This window comes from Corythoichthys intestinalis, chromosome 21, assembly GCF_030265065.1.
Source record: "Corythoichthys intestinalis isolate RoL2023-P3 chromosome 21, ASM3026506v1, whole genome shotgun sequence".
Taxonomy (NCBI): Eukaryota; Metazoa; Chordata; class Actinopteri; order Syngnathiformes; family Syngnathidae; genus Corythoichthys; species Corythoichthys intestinalis.
In genome coordinates, this window is record NC_080415.1 from 5,617,270 (window position 1) to 5,634,962 (window position 17,693).

Here is a 17,693-nt window from a genome sequence, read left to right on the forward strand (position 1 = left end):
CTTCTCAAGGGCTGATGTAAGCGGTGGCTCCATTCAGAAATTAAAGGAAATTCTGCCATTTCCATCACCAGACTGAAAAGGAAAATACTTGTTCATTGTGGAGTACTGAAGACCATTCACAACATATTTTCAGTTGCCTTCTTGAAGACACCATTTGAAGATTTGCGGTGTGTTTTTTTCAACAATAAATCCTGAACTCAAGGACTACGTGGCCGAATGGATTAGGCGTCTGACTTCGGATCAGAAGATTGAGGGTTCAAGTCCCTTCGTAGTTGAGGTTTTAGCTGTAGTTTCGGTCTTATGTAAGTCGTGGGTCAATTTAAAGTAAAGGATATTCTGCCATGAACATCACCAGAGTGAAAAGGAAAATACATTGTGGCGTACTGAAGACCATTCACAAAAGACACCATTTGAAGATTTGATGTTAAGTCCCTTCGTATTTGAGGGTTTAGCTATTAGCGTCATAATAAAAAGTTTTGGACCTCCTCTCAAGGGCTGATATAAGTGGTGGCTCCATTCAGAAATTAAAGGAAATTGTGCCATTTACATCACCAGAGTGAAAGGTAAATACATTGTGGAGTACTGAAAACCATTCACAACAGACATCATTTCAGTTGCCTTCTCCAAGACGCCATTTTGAGATTTGCTGTGTTGGTTTGAACACAAATCGCACTAGAACTACCAAGGGTTGATACAAATCCCTTCTGTATCCGGAAAAAGTTAATCTGACCCTAATCAGCATATCTTTTGTGAGCATTGAGGTCCTCATTAGTCATTCCCATTAACACTTGCAAAACCAAAGGGCTGGATTGCTCCAGTTGGCATCTTGAGTGTTTGCAGTGCAGGGCTGCCTTGGCTTTGTCGGACAGTGGACCACTCAGGCAGGCAATCGGGCGGACAAACTTTTTACATATTCCAAAAGCTACATTTTGCCTACTGTACAAGAGACAATGTCATAAAAAACAGAACAAAAACATTTTTTATGTGGTGACATATGACACGTCGCCCTTTTCCCAAGGCTAGATGTTGGAGGTTGTTGTCGAAGCAATTTTTCCTTCTGCGCCTTATTTGTATCCACATGAAAGCGAGCAAATTCCTTTGCAAGACCTACCAAGAAGTCCACCTGTCTCTCTTGCTTTCAAAGTGCATGCCTGATACAACATATATGCATTCACTGCTGCCATGTCAATCACATTGGAGAACACGGCGATTAGCCATTTCCGTGTTCCTCCCTGTTTGACAAAGCCAAGGGAGCCCTGGATTTGCAAATATTCAAGATGCTAATTGCAGCTATCCAGGGTTAACCCCCCCCCCCCCCCCCCCTTCACACCTAGGCAGCGACTCCACAGGAGTGTGTAGGGCGGTTGTTGTCTATTGTTTGACAAAGCCAAATAGTCACTTTGGTTTTGGGGGTCATTTGACACCTTTCTCCTCTTTCTTTATAGCCAAAAAAAAAACAGGACTTCCAGTGTAAAGTCGCCCTCCGAGTTGACTTGGAGGCTTGGATGACCAGCGGCGAGAGATCATTTACCAAAACTGGCCGCATGCAAAGAGCAACTTTTGCACAAGTCTGCCAGTGGATCAGTGTGAACATAATCCATCATAACCAACAGGTTTTGAAAAGCCAGTCTGCTGCATGACGAAGAGGACGGTACAAGCTCAGGAGTGAATTTACCTAATTTTGAGAGACATTGAAAGCGACAACGAAAGACAGACAAGGTGCATGGCAAAGTGTATCTGAGCCTATTCATATCGGACACTGAGTGTGAAGACTTCCATGGTTTCAGTGCACGGGAGGAAGGTGAAAATGGCTAACAAAGACTTTTATATTTCTTATAACCAGCCTAGCTAGTGCTGTACTGCCGTTTTGCTGCTATATAACTGCTGTGTTGCTGCTATGTAACTGCCGTGTTGCTGGCGCCGTTTGGAAAGAAAAGATAAGGTATGTTATTAAAATTTTGAAAATTCTGTATATTTCTTTGGAAATATTTCATGTTACTATGCGGGCACACGCTGCTTATAGACAGGAGAGGCTTATGTATGTACAAAATAGTTTTTCCTTTAAAAATGTACTGGGTGAGACTTGTAATCAGGGGCGCCCAATAGTCCAGAAATTACAGTAAATCTGTATTGTCATGTGTATATTACAAGTATTACAGTCCACAGGAAATACAAGTGCGTAGCTAACGATAGCACAACTATATTGATAAGTATGTACAACCCCAAGCAAAAAGTATGCAATCACCAGTGTCGGACGAGCACTCACTCCGACATTTTAAAATGTAGAACAAACTCAGATAAGAAGTCTGAAAGAATAATGAATTACTTCAAAAGTGCAACTCTTCAGCATTCAGAAACACTAAAAGAAATGAATAAAAAATGTTGTGGTGGTCAGTAAATGTTACTTTTATCAAGCAAGTGCAGGGAAATATATATGGAATCACTCCAATATGGAATCATGAGAAACAAAGAAATAACAATCAAAACACATCTCTAGTATTTAGTAGCACCACATCTGGCTTTTATGACAGCTTACAGTCGCTGAGGCATGGACTTGATGAGTATTCTTCATCAATTTGGTGCCAATTCTCCTTGATTGCAATTGCCAGATCATCCTTTCAGGTCGGAGCCTGGCTGTGGACCATTTTTTTTACATTTCCACCACAGGTTTTCAATAAGGTTGAGATCTGGGCTATTTGAAGGCCATGACATTGACTGGATGAGTCTTTCTCCAAGGATTGCTTTAACAGTTTTAGCTCTGTGGCATGATGCATTGGCATCTTGGAAAATGACAAACCAATTTTCAATTGAAGGGATAAGAAAGCTGTCAAAAATTTCAATGTGAACTTGTGCATAATTATTGAAGATTTAAACACAGCCATCTCCCCAGTGCCTTTGCCTGACATGTAGCCTCATATTATCAAGGACTAAGAGAATTTTGATGTTTTCTTCAGGCAGTCATCTATGTAAATCTCACAGGAACAGCAACAAACAAAAGTTCCAGCATCATCACATTGTCCAATGCAGATAGATTCTTGACTCTTGACACCTTGTCCAATGCAGGTTCTTGACTCTTGACAAAAAAATGGCCATGTCTGATGATACGTCAGGCATAAAGATGGACTAAGCCACAGCAAATGCATATGTATGCATTTAACCCTGTAGAGGCCAGCGTTGTAGAATTACAACATTTTTATTTTTTGTAAAAATGGGTTGAAACTTTTTTTTGTTTTTTTCACATTAGTATAGTCATTGGGTCCTACCGTTCAGTCTCACAATAGGTGTGGATAGGAAATTTGTATACAAGCCCTGCCCAGGGTTCCAGGACTTTCAGAATCTGCAGAACTTTGGCTGTGCAACAACACTTTGGTTCCCTCGACTGGATTTATCAGATTTAAGTAAGTATAATGCCTTTAATATTTTGTTTGTAATCATTACATTTACCAGACCATGTACATATGTAATTATTGTGAAATACATTCATCAAATGCAAATTAGAGCATCTTGTACAGTGAGCAGCAGAAGTATTTGCATCCCTTGGGATTTTGCAAGTTTACCCACTTGGAAAATACGTAGAGGTCTGAAATTTCAGTCATAGATGCATTTCCACTAATAGAGACATAATCTGAAGAAAAATTCCAGAAATTACATTTTAAGATTTTAAAAATAATTTATTTGTAATTTACTGGGGTTCATAAGTATTTGTACCCCTGAGAATCTGCAATAATTATGACACTCAAAGAGTTGTCAGTCTACCTTAAAAAAAAGTCCACCTTTACTCCATTAGTAACCACCCACCCACCACCCGCTTGAGCTCATTATTGTTACCTGTGCACCCCACAGTAGGTCATAATCCAACTGTTACCATGGGCAAGACCAGAGAGCTTTCGAAAGACACCAGAGAAAAAATTGAGCTCCACAAAGCTGGAAAAGGCTATGGGACAATTGGAAAAGCAGTTCGGTGTGAATAAATCAACAGTTGCAACAATTGTTAGAAAATAGAAAAGGCTAAAAATGACTGATAATCTACCACGGACTAGGGCTTGATGTAAAATCTCTCCTCGTGTGGCATCACTTAAGATGAAAAGAGTGAGGGCTGAGCACAGAACTACACGGCAGGAGCTGGTCAATGACCTGAAGAGAGCTAGATGCACAGTTTCAAAGGCTACTGTTAGTAGAACACTTTGGTGCAATGGTTTAAAATCATGCATTGGTCAGAAGGTTCCCCGTTGAAGCCAGTACATGTGATGGCCCATCTAAAGTTTGCCAGGGATCATCTGAATGATGCAGAGGGGTCATAGGAGAAAGTCATGTGGTCAGATGAGAACAAAGTAGAACCGCTTGGTGCAAACTTTACTCATCGTGTGTGGAAGAAAAACAATGATTAGTACAATCCCAAGCACACCATCCCCACTGTGAAGTATGGGGATGGAAACATCACCTTTGGGGCTGCTTTTCGGCAAAGGGGTCAGGACGACTGTACTGTAAAAAGCATAGGATGAATGGTGAAATGTATCGTCAGATTTTGAGCCACAACCTCCTTCCCTCAGTCAGAGACTTGAAGATAAGTCATGGCTGGATCTTCCAACACCCAAGCTGACCAATGAGTGGCTGCGTAAAAAGCAAATCAAGGCTCTGGAGTGGCCTAGCCAGTCTCCAGACCTCAATCTAATAGAAAATCTTTGGATCGTGCTGAAACTTCGTGTTTCTCAACAACAGCCCCGAAACCTGACAGATCAAGAGAAGATTTGTGAGGAGGAATGGGCCGAAATCCCTGTCTTCGTATGTGAAAACCTGGTGAAGAACTACAGAAAGCGTCTGACCTCTGTAATTGCTAACAAATGCTTCAGCACTAAATATTAACACTGATTTTCCAGGGGTACAAATACTTATGAACCCCAGTAAATTACAAATAAATTATTGAAAAATCATACAATGTGAGTTCTAAATTTTTTTTTTTTAGATTATGTCTCTATAAGTGGAAATGCATCTATGATTTAAAATTCAGACCGCTACCTATTTTCTAAGTGGGTGAACTTGCAAAATCACAATGGGTGCAAATACAGAACTTCTGCTCCTCACTGTATATATGTTGTAATTTTACAACTCTGGCCCTTGGGTAGTCAAAATGGCCATGTTGTAGGTTTACAAATTACCTGGCCAAGTGTAGCCTAAATAGACATTTTTACAGGGACCTTCTATTTTTCACAATATATTTTAAAATTACACACATCTTTTACACTTTCCAGAGATACTGTACTATATTATATAGGCTTTATATTTATTTTTAATTTCGAAACCAGTGCTATTTGGAACCCACTGTACAAGAAGCTGTATTACCGAAATATATTGCAATAGCGTACCTCTTTCTACTGCTTATAATTGTAATCACCTACAATAGTTCAGTTCTCATTCTGATTGTATATACAGTGGGGAGAACAAGTATTTGATACACTGCCAATTTTGCTGGTTTTCCCACTTGCAAGCCATGTAGAGATCTGTAATTTGTATCATAAGTTCTCTTCAACTGTGACGGACGGAATCTAATATAAAAATCCAGAAAATCATATTGTATATATATTTTTAAATAATACATTTGTATTTAACTGCATGAAATAAGTATTTGATACATTACCAACTAGTAAATATTTCGGCTCTTAGTTCTTTTTTAAGAACCCCTCCTGTTCTCCACTCATTACCGGAAGTAACTGCACCTGTTTGAACTTGTTACCTGTATAAAAGACACCTGTTCACATGCTCAAACAAACAAACTCCAACTTCTCTACAATGGCCAAGACCAAAAAGCTGTGTAAGGACATCAGGGCTAAAATAATAGACCTGCACAAGGCTGGGATGGGCTACAGGAAAATAAGCAAGCAGCTTGGTGAGAAGGTAACAACTGTTGGAGCGATTACCGTATTTTTCGGACTACAAGTCGCTCCTGAGTATAAGTAGATCCAGCCATAAAATGCCCAACGAAGAGAAAAAAAAACATATACAAGTCGCACCGGAGTATAAGTCGAATTTTGGGGGGAAATTTACTTGATAAAATCCAACACATAGAACAGACATGTCATCTTGAAAGGCAATTTAATATAAAAATACAATAGAGAACAACATGCTAAATAAATATACAGTGTACAGTGCATGAACAACGAAATGAGAATATACTGTCCTTACCAGGACGCTACGGCTCGGTCCCGGCTATACAGCGAACTCCCAAATGACGATGCTGGACGTCCATATAATGTGCTGAATCAATTTGGTGCTTGATACCAAACAGGTTCGCATCAACGTAAATAAATGACAATTAGGTACTATTAGTAATAAGTAACAGGTTAGCATGCGTTCGCTATCATTAGCACATCGTTCAAACAACCACACAACTGGCTCTAAGTGTCCGATCGCGGGTGGAAAACACACAACAACAACAGAAAAGATGATACACGCAGGCGTTGCCTCTGTAGAGATGATTTAAAAGCATAAACAATGAAAGTAGGTTCGCATCCGTCTATTCTCTCTAGCTAACTCACTCACTCAGAGCTACGTAGCTGTCAGTCTTCTTCTGGCGTGTCACGTAAACAAGTGCGAGTGCGCCCTCACGTGGGCGTGAAAGCGCCACAAACTAAATGCATCCATTTCAAGATAAAAAAGTCAATAATACAATTGAACATACACTGCCATTGGCAGAACGCGAACGTGGCCATAGCTATAAAGAGTTATTCAGATAACTATAGCATAAAAACATGCTAACAACTTTACAAAACCATCAGTGTCACTGCAAAACACCAAAATAAGATGTGAAATTATATCATAATGTGTTAATAATTCCACACATAAGTCGCTCCTGAGTATAAGTCGCACCCCCAGCCAAAATATGAAAAAAAACGCGACTTATACTCCGAAAAATACGGTATTAGAAAATGGAAGAAGTTCAAGTTGACGGTCAATCTGCCTCGTTCTGGGGCTCCATCCAAGATCTCACCTCGTGGGGCATCACTGATCATGAGGAAGGTGAGGGATCAGCCCAGATACCAAACATTAAGTTTGATTTTTGTGATGTATCAAATACTTATTTCATGCAATTAAATGCAAATTTATTATTTAAAAATCATACAACGTGATTTTTTGTTTTTTTTTTGTATTAGATTCCGTCCCTCACAGTTGAAGAGAACTTATGATACAAATTACAGACCTCTACATGCTTTGCAAGTGGGAAAACCAGCAAAATCGGCAGTATATCAAGTACTTGTTCTCCCCACTGCATGTGCCTATTATGTTGGCTCGATTCATCGCCTAAGCAGTTAGATCTGGGGGGATGCTGAAGGGTGCCTGTTGCATTGTTCCGAGAAAAGGTGACAACGTTCGGAAATGCATTCCCATTGCAGACATTATCATCTTTGTAGAAATGCAATATGCCTTCCTTTTGGGATGATGGTTTCACATTCTTGAACATTCTCACCTGATAATCAGAGCACAATAGGTTGGCCAGACAGTATTGTTTGACTAGTGAGATGTGTAAATAGGTTGCTTTGCCCCCCACCCATGTACCAATGTTATTTCCATTTAGTTTTTGTCATTTCAGAATGTCTTCAGCAAGGAGAAAGACCTTCAACACTGTGCAGGAGGTCATCGATGCTGTCCAAAATGAAGAGACTGATGTGGACATAGACTTTGATGAAGCTCATGAAGAGTCAGATGATGAAACCCACGAAGAAGTGGACAAAGAAAACCATCCACCCACTGACTGCCCAGCCAATGAGGACATTGAGCCCCAACCAGCCAAACATGCCATGCCCCTTGACAGATATCGCTGGCAGAAAAAAGTTTTCATCAGCCCCGATTTGGATATTTCTGGCCCACCTCTCACAAAAGATGTTCATTCCCTCGACATACCATGGAAATGCTTCCGACAATTTGTGTCTGAAGACATGATTGAGTCACTCACAATAAACACATATGAGTATAGCCTTCAAACACATGGAAGATCTATAAACACCAACAAAGAAGAAATAGAACGAATGATGGGCATGTATCTCAAGATGGGCCTGGTACAAATGGCTGGAGTGCGAATGTACTGGGAGACAGACATGCGGCTTGCACCTGTTGCTGATGTGATGTTTCTAAATAAATATGCTATATCTTAAAATATGACTCCTGTTGAAATTATTATTAATATTATGTACTGTTCTGGGGCTATGTAACAAGCAATCAACCAGTGCAAATTAACCCATAGTGTTTTTTTTTTTGTTTTTTTTACTGAGATATAAACATTTGTATCTTTCTGATTTGACAATGAGTACAACTAGGGTTAGAGTCAGGAAATCCTGCTACCCCATTTAGACAGCGTTGTAAGATTACAACGTTCTCATAAAACTTTACAAAAACTTTTTTTTTTTGCAAACACTTCATTTACATCTTCAAAGGCTTCCTACAACACCATATAAGTGGTTGAAATTGTTTTCTTTTATGTTTTTCTATGTCTGGCCACTACAGGGTTAAATATTACATTTCTTGTATACTTCTCACTTGATTAAACTCCAAACTACTCACACACGGGCTCAAATGCACTGTACTCGGTGTGACGCGGGACGAGAATCAACGTTGCTTCACTATTCGGTGATAAACCTTGGGTCTTTCAACTGAAAACCGAAAATGTAATTTTAGCCATTTTCAGTTGAAAGTTCAGAACATCGCTAATAATAATAATAATTGGCAAAATAACAGTGATGGACATCCTATCCTATTGAACTGGGACGGCTAGCAGTAAATGGATCGGACATTCGTTGCCATCAACTGTAGCAAATGACATGAAAAGTAGACTTTGGATCTTACCACAGTGTCTCATGAGGTCCTCATGGAAGTCAAGCAGCTGTTCTCGGATGTATTCCGGACAGGGGCATTCCTGCATCTCCTTCTTAAAGTTCAGCAGCATGTTGATCTGCAGGCAAGACACTTCCCAGATCAATCCAATTAAAAAAAAAACGTGCAAATAACACAGTCAACCGTATGCAATTTAAGTAGGACATTTAGCATAGACCTTGGACATCAGATATAAAATGGGTGTAAAATACTTTGTGAATGCACTATGTTAAAAGTTTAAAGAAAAAAAAACGGTTTATGTGTAGTTTATTCTATGACTATAAATGCAATGTGGCCCTTTACAAAGATTTAGTTTAATACCCCTGCTCTAAATTAATGAGACCAAATAAATGAATAGAAAGATTTTTTAAGTGAAAAAGTAAAAGTTATAACAGTATGGAGCCTTTCAGATACAAGGAAATCTTCACTTTTTTCTTTGAGAATTTAAAGTGCATGTGACACGAAAAAGCATGTTTATTTCATAATACACGCGGTATTTTATGCCCCTGAATGATATGGACCGCTTGGATGTGTGTGGAAGCGATCGCTATATTTATTTAGTGTTTTTGAATCCCGCGCCATGAAAATGAGTGACTTCCGGCTTCGGTCTTGCATTGAGGAGGAGGGCGTTGTGACGTGTACGGTAGAAGACGTCCTCTTCACTATACAGTGTACTGTTGTGTATGAGGACGAAGGATTCAGCTGATTTTTGCGGATTAATACGTTTATTTTTCGCATCACGCCAGCCAAACGGCTGCAGAAAAATCATTCTGTATGCGGGAGAGGGGTATGCGCCTTTTTGGGGTTTCAAAAGTTTCCCATTCACCGTGGATATTTACTGTGGGAACATTGGACTTACGAGGAAGTGAGTAAACACCTTGTTTTGTATTATGTCAAATACGAATACAGCGATTACAAAGTAAACACTACAAACTTCCTTTAAATAAAGGACTACTTACATTTGATCATTGATAGGCATGTAAAAAGCTCTCCTCATGCTCATTAGCACCACGTTAGCTGCACAACAACTCCAGCCACCCTCCTCCGGGGAACGAACTGTAAATTGCTCCCCGCCGGTGTTTGCCGATCCGCGAAGACAATCGACAACCGGGTCGTCATGTCAAATAATCCACGCTAGTTATGTGTGATTTTCCGCTTCGAAGACTTTGAAACATCACTCGGTTCGGGTTAGCATGTCGGCTAGCTGTCACGCCTTCTGGTTTGTTTACATTCTCCGAAGCCGGTGAAGGGAAATGACATATGTCCGATTTAGGTGTCATAAAATATCGTTCGGGAGGTGCGACAGTAAAGGTGAAGTCGACAGTTTTGACCATTATGGAGTAATTTTGCCATGTCGTCTTGAATAAATGGATTTTTATTATTTCATATTCCATTTAGCACAAGACTGTTATTTGTCATGACCATACCATTTATTTAGCAATTGGGGAAAATACTTGGATAAAAAGAATATCCTGTAAAAATATTGACGTAAAGAGACAGAAACAATGACATTTTGCCACTCTCTTTGTCACGTTTTCCTCGTTGTGAATAGTTCCCCCTCGACGGGCTGACTGGTCCTTCTCAAGCCATTTATATAGCTATTGGGGAAAAATACTTGGATAAAAAGAATATCCTGTAAAAATATTGGAGTTGAGAGACTGAAACAATGACATTTTGCAGCTCTCTTCGTCGCGTTTTCCTCGATCTGAACAATTCCCCCTCAATGGACTGAATAGTAAAACCGATGAGCCCAGAGTACCGCTGACGTCATCCACCTGTTGGGGACGCTAAAGCCCTATAATGGTAGGCATGGCTAACCGGCAGATTAAAAGACTAATTTCTCGTCATCTGCGCTTTGCTAAATTGTTTTTTATAGACGAATCGTCTCAAAATATGATTCTAATTCACATAATAATGCCATTTAAGACTTTTTTTCTCATGTCGTATGCCCTTTAACATTCTCTTAAAATAATCTTCTGTCACTTCTGTCAAATACACGTACTTGTAGTATTAGTACCGAAGATGGATAGAGTAGCCAAAAAATTGACTCCAGTATTCATACAAAAATGTACTCAAGTACAAGTAAAGTATTTGATGAAAAGAATACTCAACTAATGAGTTACATTGTGAGTAACTGCTTATGATCTTAGATTTTTTTTTTTTTTTTAACAATAGTATTTTTTTTCAGAGCACAAAGTTGGCAGAAAACACTCAGGTGACTTGAAGTTCCGCTCTGAGACCCCCAATTTGGCCAAATTTCTAAATTGTCCGATATGCATGTGTGATTGTCATTGGAAAGCTTAAAATTTCTGGGGGAAGAATTTTTTTGGACAAAAGGGCATTTATCTATTTTATTTTTATTTTTTTTAAACAGCATAACCCTAACTGGAGGTGAGCGCATGAAAGAGCATAATTAAAGAAGCCATGATTTTAACGAGATATTATCGTGTACTTACCTTGTTTCGATCCCAAAACTCCATGTAGCATGTATCAACGAGTGTCAAGACACAGCTGTGAATGGCCACAGCCGGATTTTTGGGGGATTTTATGGGTGAAACATGGTAATATAACAAGGGTCGTGATGCAGAAATCGCAGACATCAAGGAGTGGTTCAGATTTTCTTTTTCATATATTTACCCTTCAAAACATGTTTTTTTTTTTTTCCGATCGATTATTTATCATCTAACATATCGGAGAAAACGTGACAGTAACAAAAAAAATACAATTAGGCGATAATTATGAGGTAGATATCTGTGACTTATTTACAGACACCATTTTTTTCATTGTGACGTACATTGTTTAAAAGTTTAAAATATGTGGGTGAATAATTTTTTTGTCGTTTTTTTTTTTTTTTTCAACTAAATATTAGACGTAAATTAATGACTCCAAGCTAAAAATGACAGACATGTGGAATAATAAATACATTTAATTAACTTCTTTTTATGGCTGGGTTGAAACAAAAACGGCTGCGCGACGTCTGTAAACGGGGGTCTCGAGGGTAAAACAGACAATTTAAAAATAGTTCAGGGGCTTAATGCACTATGAATCTGCTATGGCAGCATATATACATATTGTTCTATCAAACACACAGTTCTTTTGGCTTAAAATACAGTAGTTTATTTTAAAGAGGGGTGCAAGAGCCGAATCTGCTTTTTCAGTCTTGTTTTCCGCCATATACAAACGATTAGCATCTATCAGTTAGCATCCGCATATCATCAGAAACAATCACATAAACTGCGCTCTTCCTAGTGTGTGGGTGTGCGCTCTTCTTCGTGTGCGCAAATATGTTCTTCGTGTGTACGTGCGCTCTTACTCACGTGTGGAAGTACTACCTGTTCTATGCTTCCTGTGCCAAAATAAAAGCACGCATCACGAAACAAAAGTCAACAATATTCAAAAAAATGACTGGAGACAAAATGGCGGATGAGACTCAGGCGTCGTAAAGTCAAAATCAAGTCGGGTATGTTGTTAACCGGGGACAACCTGTAGTCCAAATAAAGGCTGACATAAAAAATCTATTTTTTCGTCTCGTTTTTTTTCTATCGCACACCCAAGTATTGTAGCCAACAGAAAATATAAAGGAATTTCCTCTCATGTTCTCAAACGTTCGGAGAGTAGTGTAGATTTTCATTCTTCCTTGCAGTTGCTTACCTGTTCCTGAGGTGGAGATCGAAACTCTTTGGTCTTCTTTGCTGTGAGAGCAGCAGACATGTTCAGCGCAAGCATCACTTCATTGTAGCGAAATCGTTGGTTCTCTTGGAGACAGGCTATGAAATCATCAGAGAAGGCTACTATTGCTTCTATACGATGACGCACCTGGCAGTCGCACAGGTACTGAAGGACATGGCACATCTATAACACACACAAATATTGATAAGATATGAATGGGATCTTCTCAGCTTCTTTCCTGTAGCAAGGCCATCATTGCATATAAGTTGTTGTGTTCATGGTACACAGCTGCACAAGGAATTTCCACTAGCGTGAGCCTGACTAAAGCCCTCGCGGGATTAACTTGTGGGCTGACACCAGCTTGCATATTTGAAGGTGGATGGTTGTTTGACTACGTATATGTTCCCTGCGGTTGGCTGGCAACCAGTTACAGGTGTGCGCAGCCTCCTGCCCATAGTTACACTTGGTCGAACTGACTCAATTAGAAGATTCATTTTGGTTTTGAGTAAGGGCGTGGCCGCACAGCTGAGTAGTGACTCCTTTTTTGTAGGACCCTCTTCTACTGTATAGGTATTTTTTCTCCTACGTGTGTGAGTGTATTTCTAATCCCAAAAAAGAGGCGAGTTTCGAGCATGTTAGGTTCTCATGATGATTAGAGGGGGACGATCTGCCACCACCCTGACCTTCGTGCCTTACGAGTTTGTGCCAAACTGCGAGGGCCCGTTCAGTCCTGCTTGCAGGCCTAATTACACTATTATTATTCATTTTTACGGCACTTTAAAGATGCCGCGCGATTTAACAGGTCAGCTTAATCATAGGATTTCCGACTGCAAGCTTGTGTGTGATCATTTCACTGTATTGTTACGTCTGATTAGTTTAATGGTATCATGTGATTATTGTTGTCATTGGTGAAACTGGTAGAGCCACTGTCGGCATCTCAGGCAAAAATAAATTAAAATCTTTTATGTAGAATAACGAGTGTGTAGCCCAAAGTAACAGAGGAAGATTAGTGTTTCTTCACGCTTTTACTAAAGTAAAAAAAATAACTTGTAGAGGTACTTTTTTCTCAAAAAGTTACTCAAGTAAATGTGACAGAGAAACCTTGAATCATTACAATGCATGACTTTTACTAAAATGACTAACATAAATTTGATTTTGTTTTTTCAGTTTTTTTACTCCGTACTTGATGTGGATAGACTTCAGTTGAATGGGTTTTACCTGAAGTTTTACAGGCTCTGGTAGTTTCATCTGCAACAGTCCCTCCTTTGGTATGTTTTTCATTTCATCTTCTTCTCCCTGCCCGGTCTGCTTTTCCGCTTTCCCAATCATTTCTTCCCTTGATTCGCATCTTTCGGAGAACACAGACGGCTCAATGAGCCGGAGTATTTTCTTCAGATCTCCATTTTGGAAAATGCCCATGATGAGCATGGTGTAAAAAAGCTTGATGAGTGGCACAAAGAGAAATTCCGTGCTGCCCCCAATTGGATCTCTGACATGCATGCTGCCCTCACATAATGCCTCTGTCAGCATCTCGACTGTTTTTGTTTTTAGTACGTCCAAAGGGAATTCAGGGCTGTACTGGCAAGAATCTATTGATCCTGAGCCACTGTCAAAATTGGTACGTGATGATGATCCGGAACCACAGACGACACTCGGTGATGAAAAGTGCATTCTTGGTCTCAGGGAAGTGCTAAGCCCAATGCCTGGCACCTCGTGTTTTTTTCCCTCATCGGGAAAGAGGGTAATACTCTTGGTTTCACCGGTCATAGGAACAATGTACTCATTGTTCATCATGAGATGAGCGGTCGCGTAGTTGCTCAGGTGGATATCAATCAACAGATCATAGTAGCCTGTACGAAGCAAACCTGCAACGTCATACAGAAAAGATGCTAAAGTCAGTCTTATAAGTTGGTTGTTAAAGGAATAGTATCTTTCCCGTATTTACTGTTTGACTATTTGTATTACTGTAATGTACAGAATATAAAATAAATAGCATTTATATCATACATGACATAGGGTATACGAGACACATGACGCCTTTTGACCACGGAAACCCAACGCATGTAGCTGACTGAGCAAGATTGACGCTGACAACCAGGTGATAGACAAGATATCTATAAGCCGACGTCTGCAACACCAAATCCCGCAATCAGCTCTTCAGGACAGTCCACAACAAATGGCAGGACGCCCTGTTCTACCACAACACCCAATAACAAAAAGAACTGTAAGTTCGATAGCTCAGCACCTCTCAGAGGGGAAGGAGCGCCGAACCTCCCACTTCAGTTGCCTCATTAAACATGACCCAGCAACAGTGACACACGAACTTGACAGCCCAAATCTGCAACGGAAGAAAACCCAAACGCACCCTCTTCCTGCCCAAAGCCCGCCCCGCGAGAGCCTTCAAAAAGACTGAATGTTAACTAATTGTTGTCATTTTTCTCGGGAATCTATTGTTGGCTTGTGATACTGTGACCCTGGAACCGGTCTTCCTCCTCGCCTGGGTCTGTTGCTGTTTCGCCCTGCCATTTGATTGCTGTCGACCTGAATAAATTGTCATCTTGTGTTTCGAAGCCTGTTTGCAGCTTTCAAAATTGAGTCAGTACAAGAGTTAAGATTAAGGTGAATGCGCGGAGTTTGGCCTTTTGGCCGGGTTATCCGGATCTCGCCGGCACGGGTCATTAGGGCTGCGCCAGCGCGGGTCCGGCGGTTCGGCTGGCATGATTCCGGCAATCTGGCTAAAAGGTCAGGTTCCTTCATTTTTTAAAACTTGAATTTGCCAAACGACTAGAGCAGGGATGTAATACTCAAATTCAAGGGTGGCACACTTATTTTGGTTTGCTGTCCACGTTTATGGCAATTTTAATTCAGATTTTAATGTTAATTCACTGCCTGTCAGTTCATTCACCCCGTCCCAGTCCAAATGGATTGGACGACTAGGGCTCTCAATGGCGCTAAAAGATGAGAATTCACAGCCAGTCCTTCCAGTTTTAGTGTATTGGACGTCTATCGTGGTCAGTAGCAGGCAATGAGTTAATTTTGCTTCACTTTTTTGAACCAACAGTATAAATGAGCTACGGCGTGCCTGTGCCATGTAACCTTACATTAGTGCAGTCATTTTCATTTTTGACATAGTTACCACTTCATAGCACTTTGAACTACAATGACAGTAATGAAAATATTTTGTTGACGAACATATTTTTCACAATGATGACGTGACAATGACAAGCTAAAAACTCAACTTGGGTGACTGCAACATGACGAGACGATGGCCAATTTTCGTCTGATGAGACGAGAACAGGATGAAAATGTGATATATGTTCACGAAGTGTGACATTTGCTTATTGTACGTATAGTTAGTCATCCTACAACATTGCCGTCTTTGGTTGTGTCACTTATGTGACGTGCCCCACACACACACACCCTCACACACTCAACGGTGTCCTACAAGCGGCTTCACTCAGGCTTAATTGTTTTAAAACACATGGTAAGATTTGCTTTGTTATCTTGACAAGAGAGAATATGTAATGTTGCTTTTTAGCCTTTAAAGGTCTGTGCTAAGTGATCATCACACACTAAATGTAACTTGCAGCGTTAGCATTGCATTCACGTTAGCCTCCGACTGGTGAGCATCCTCTTTAAATTTACAGTCCCAGGCGTCCATTTTAGTATAATTAATTGAAAATAATATAATGTTTTAATGCTGAGTGTGCATTACGATAGGAAGAAGTGCTTTGCTCGGTGGTTTGGACATAACTTGGCAGCAGTAGGCCTGAATTAATTCTTTACGTCTCGTTTTTAAGTAGTAGTTTAGACAGTTCAATATTGCTTATAAACAGCGTTGTTCATTCGTTCATTCATTTTTTTTTTTTTTTCAACCTGTAACCTTTGAATTCATGCAGACGCAAACATACTCATCGACTAAAACTAGGCGAAAACTGCTTGAGTATTCGTCGACCAAAAGAAGACAAAGACTATTCCATTTTGAAGTGACTAAAATATGACTAAGACTAATAATAGCTTTGTCCAAAAGACTAAGACGAAAATTGAAACATCCGCTAAAAAAACAAACAAACAAAAAACAAAAAAACAAACAAAAAAAAACACTGTATGAAACTTACCAGGCATATATTTACTTTCTATAGCATGCAGAAGCTGTGCCTCATCCACGTGGGAGCAAAGGGCATGAGCAACCCGGTTATTTCCCAAAGCACAAATTGCAGAATACAATCTGAGGGTATGATAGTGAAACTTTAACAGGTCCGTTCTTTCTGATAGCTCCAGCACATCCAGTGACCTGAAATACACACAAAGACTTAGTGAGAAATGAAAGAGCATGGAATTGGTATTGAGGAACATGTGAGCACGTTGAGGCAACAGTGCTATGTGTATTCAACCTGTTCTCTTCGGGTATGTGCAGAGACAAAAACTGCAACGGCTCATTACAATGGATCAGCCAGCCATGTCGGTCATTCACTCGTGACACTGAAACCTGTAGCAATAACTGTTAGTTACATTTCATACAGTGCGAATAGACAGAGTAACAACAAGCATTACCTTGGGATAGTGATTGGGAACACGACTCCATGATACAGGAGTGAGAAACTGGACATGAAGTCGGGGAGGACATTGAGGGACTGAATTCTTCCTCTCACTTATGAATAAACCCGCAGACAGAGGCATAACATTCTAATAGGGAACAGACATGTAATATATATTAGAGATGTGACCGAAAATTCGGTGCCAAAAACTTTTCGCTCAAAATAGCAATAATTGCGTTTTGGGTTTTCTGTGAAAAGGCCGAAAGTTTACCACCGAATAGTGTGAAGTACCGTAGTCTTCTTGTGATTACGTAATCAAAACACGGCGAGAAGCAACACACAGTTGGCTCACAGCCAACATGTCCGCAGTTTGGAAGTATTTTGTGTAGGGCTGGAATTTAGGATTATGCTGCTGATTGACATATTTTCTCTTGTGGGCAAAAGCTGATATAAATTGTGTCAGTTACTCATTTATTTTCAAAACAAAATCGAATGAGGAGGAGGCAGACTGTAATGAATCAGTTTTCTTTATCAAACATTTGTTCATAAATCCAATCCAAATCCAATTTCTTTTGTATGACAATTTACAGTTTGAATGGGAGTTTTTGTTGACAGCTGTTATAT

At 39.9% G+C, this 17,693-nt stretch overlaps 1 protein-coding gene and 1 non-coding gene across 4 annotated transcripts in view; one reads left to right on the forward strand and one right to left on the reverse strand.

Moving 5' to 3' along the window:
• ryr2a (ryanodine receptor 2a (cardiac)) overlaps positions 1-17,693 on the reverse strand; it is a 356,843-nt gene that overhangs the window by 222,020 nt on the left and 117,130 nt on the right. For all 3 annotated transcript variants that reach the window (XM_057825571.1, XM_057825570.1, XM_057825572.1), the window contains 6 exons: positions 17,086-17,217; positions 16,926-17,020; positions 16,650-16,825; positions 13,750-14,396; positions 12,514-12,714; positions 8,836-8,941 (listed from right to left, as the gene is read on the reverse strand). In XM_057825571.1, coding sequence (XP_057681554.1) covers positions 8,836-8,941; positions 12,514-12,714; positions 13,750-14,396; positions 16,650-16,825; positions 16,926-17,020; positions 17,086-17,217 — 1,357 coding nt within the window. The remainder of the gene's footprint in view (positions 1-8,835; positions 8,942-12,513; positions 12,715-13,749; positions 14,397-16,649; positions 16,826-16,925; positions 17,021-17,085; positions 17,218-17,693) is intronic.
• On the forward strand, positions 203-275 carry trnar-ucg (transfer RNA arginine (anticodon UCG)). The gene has a single exon. It is a non-coding gene; the product is annotated as a tRNA-Arg (tRNA).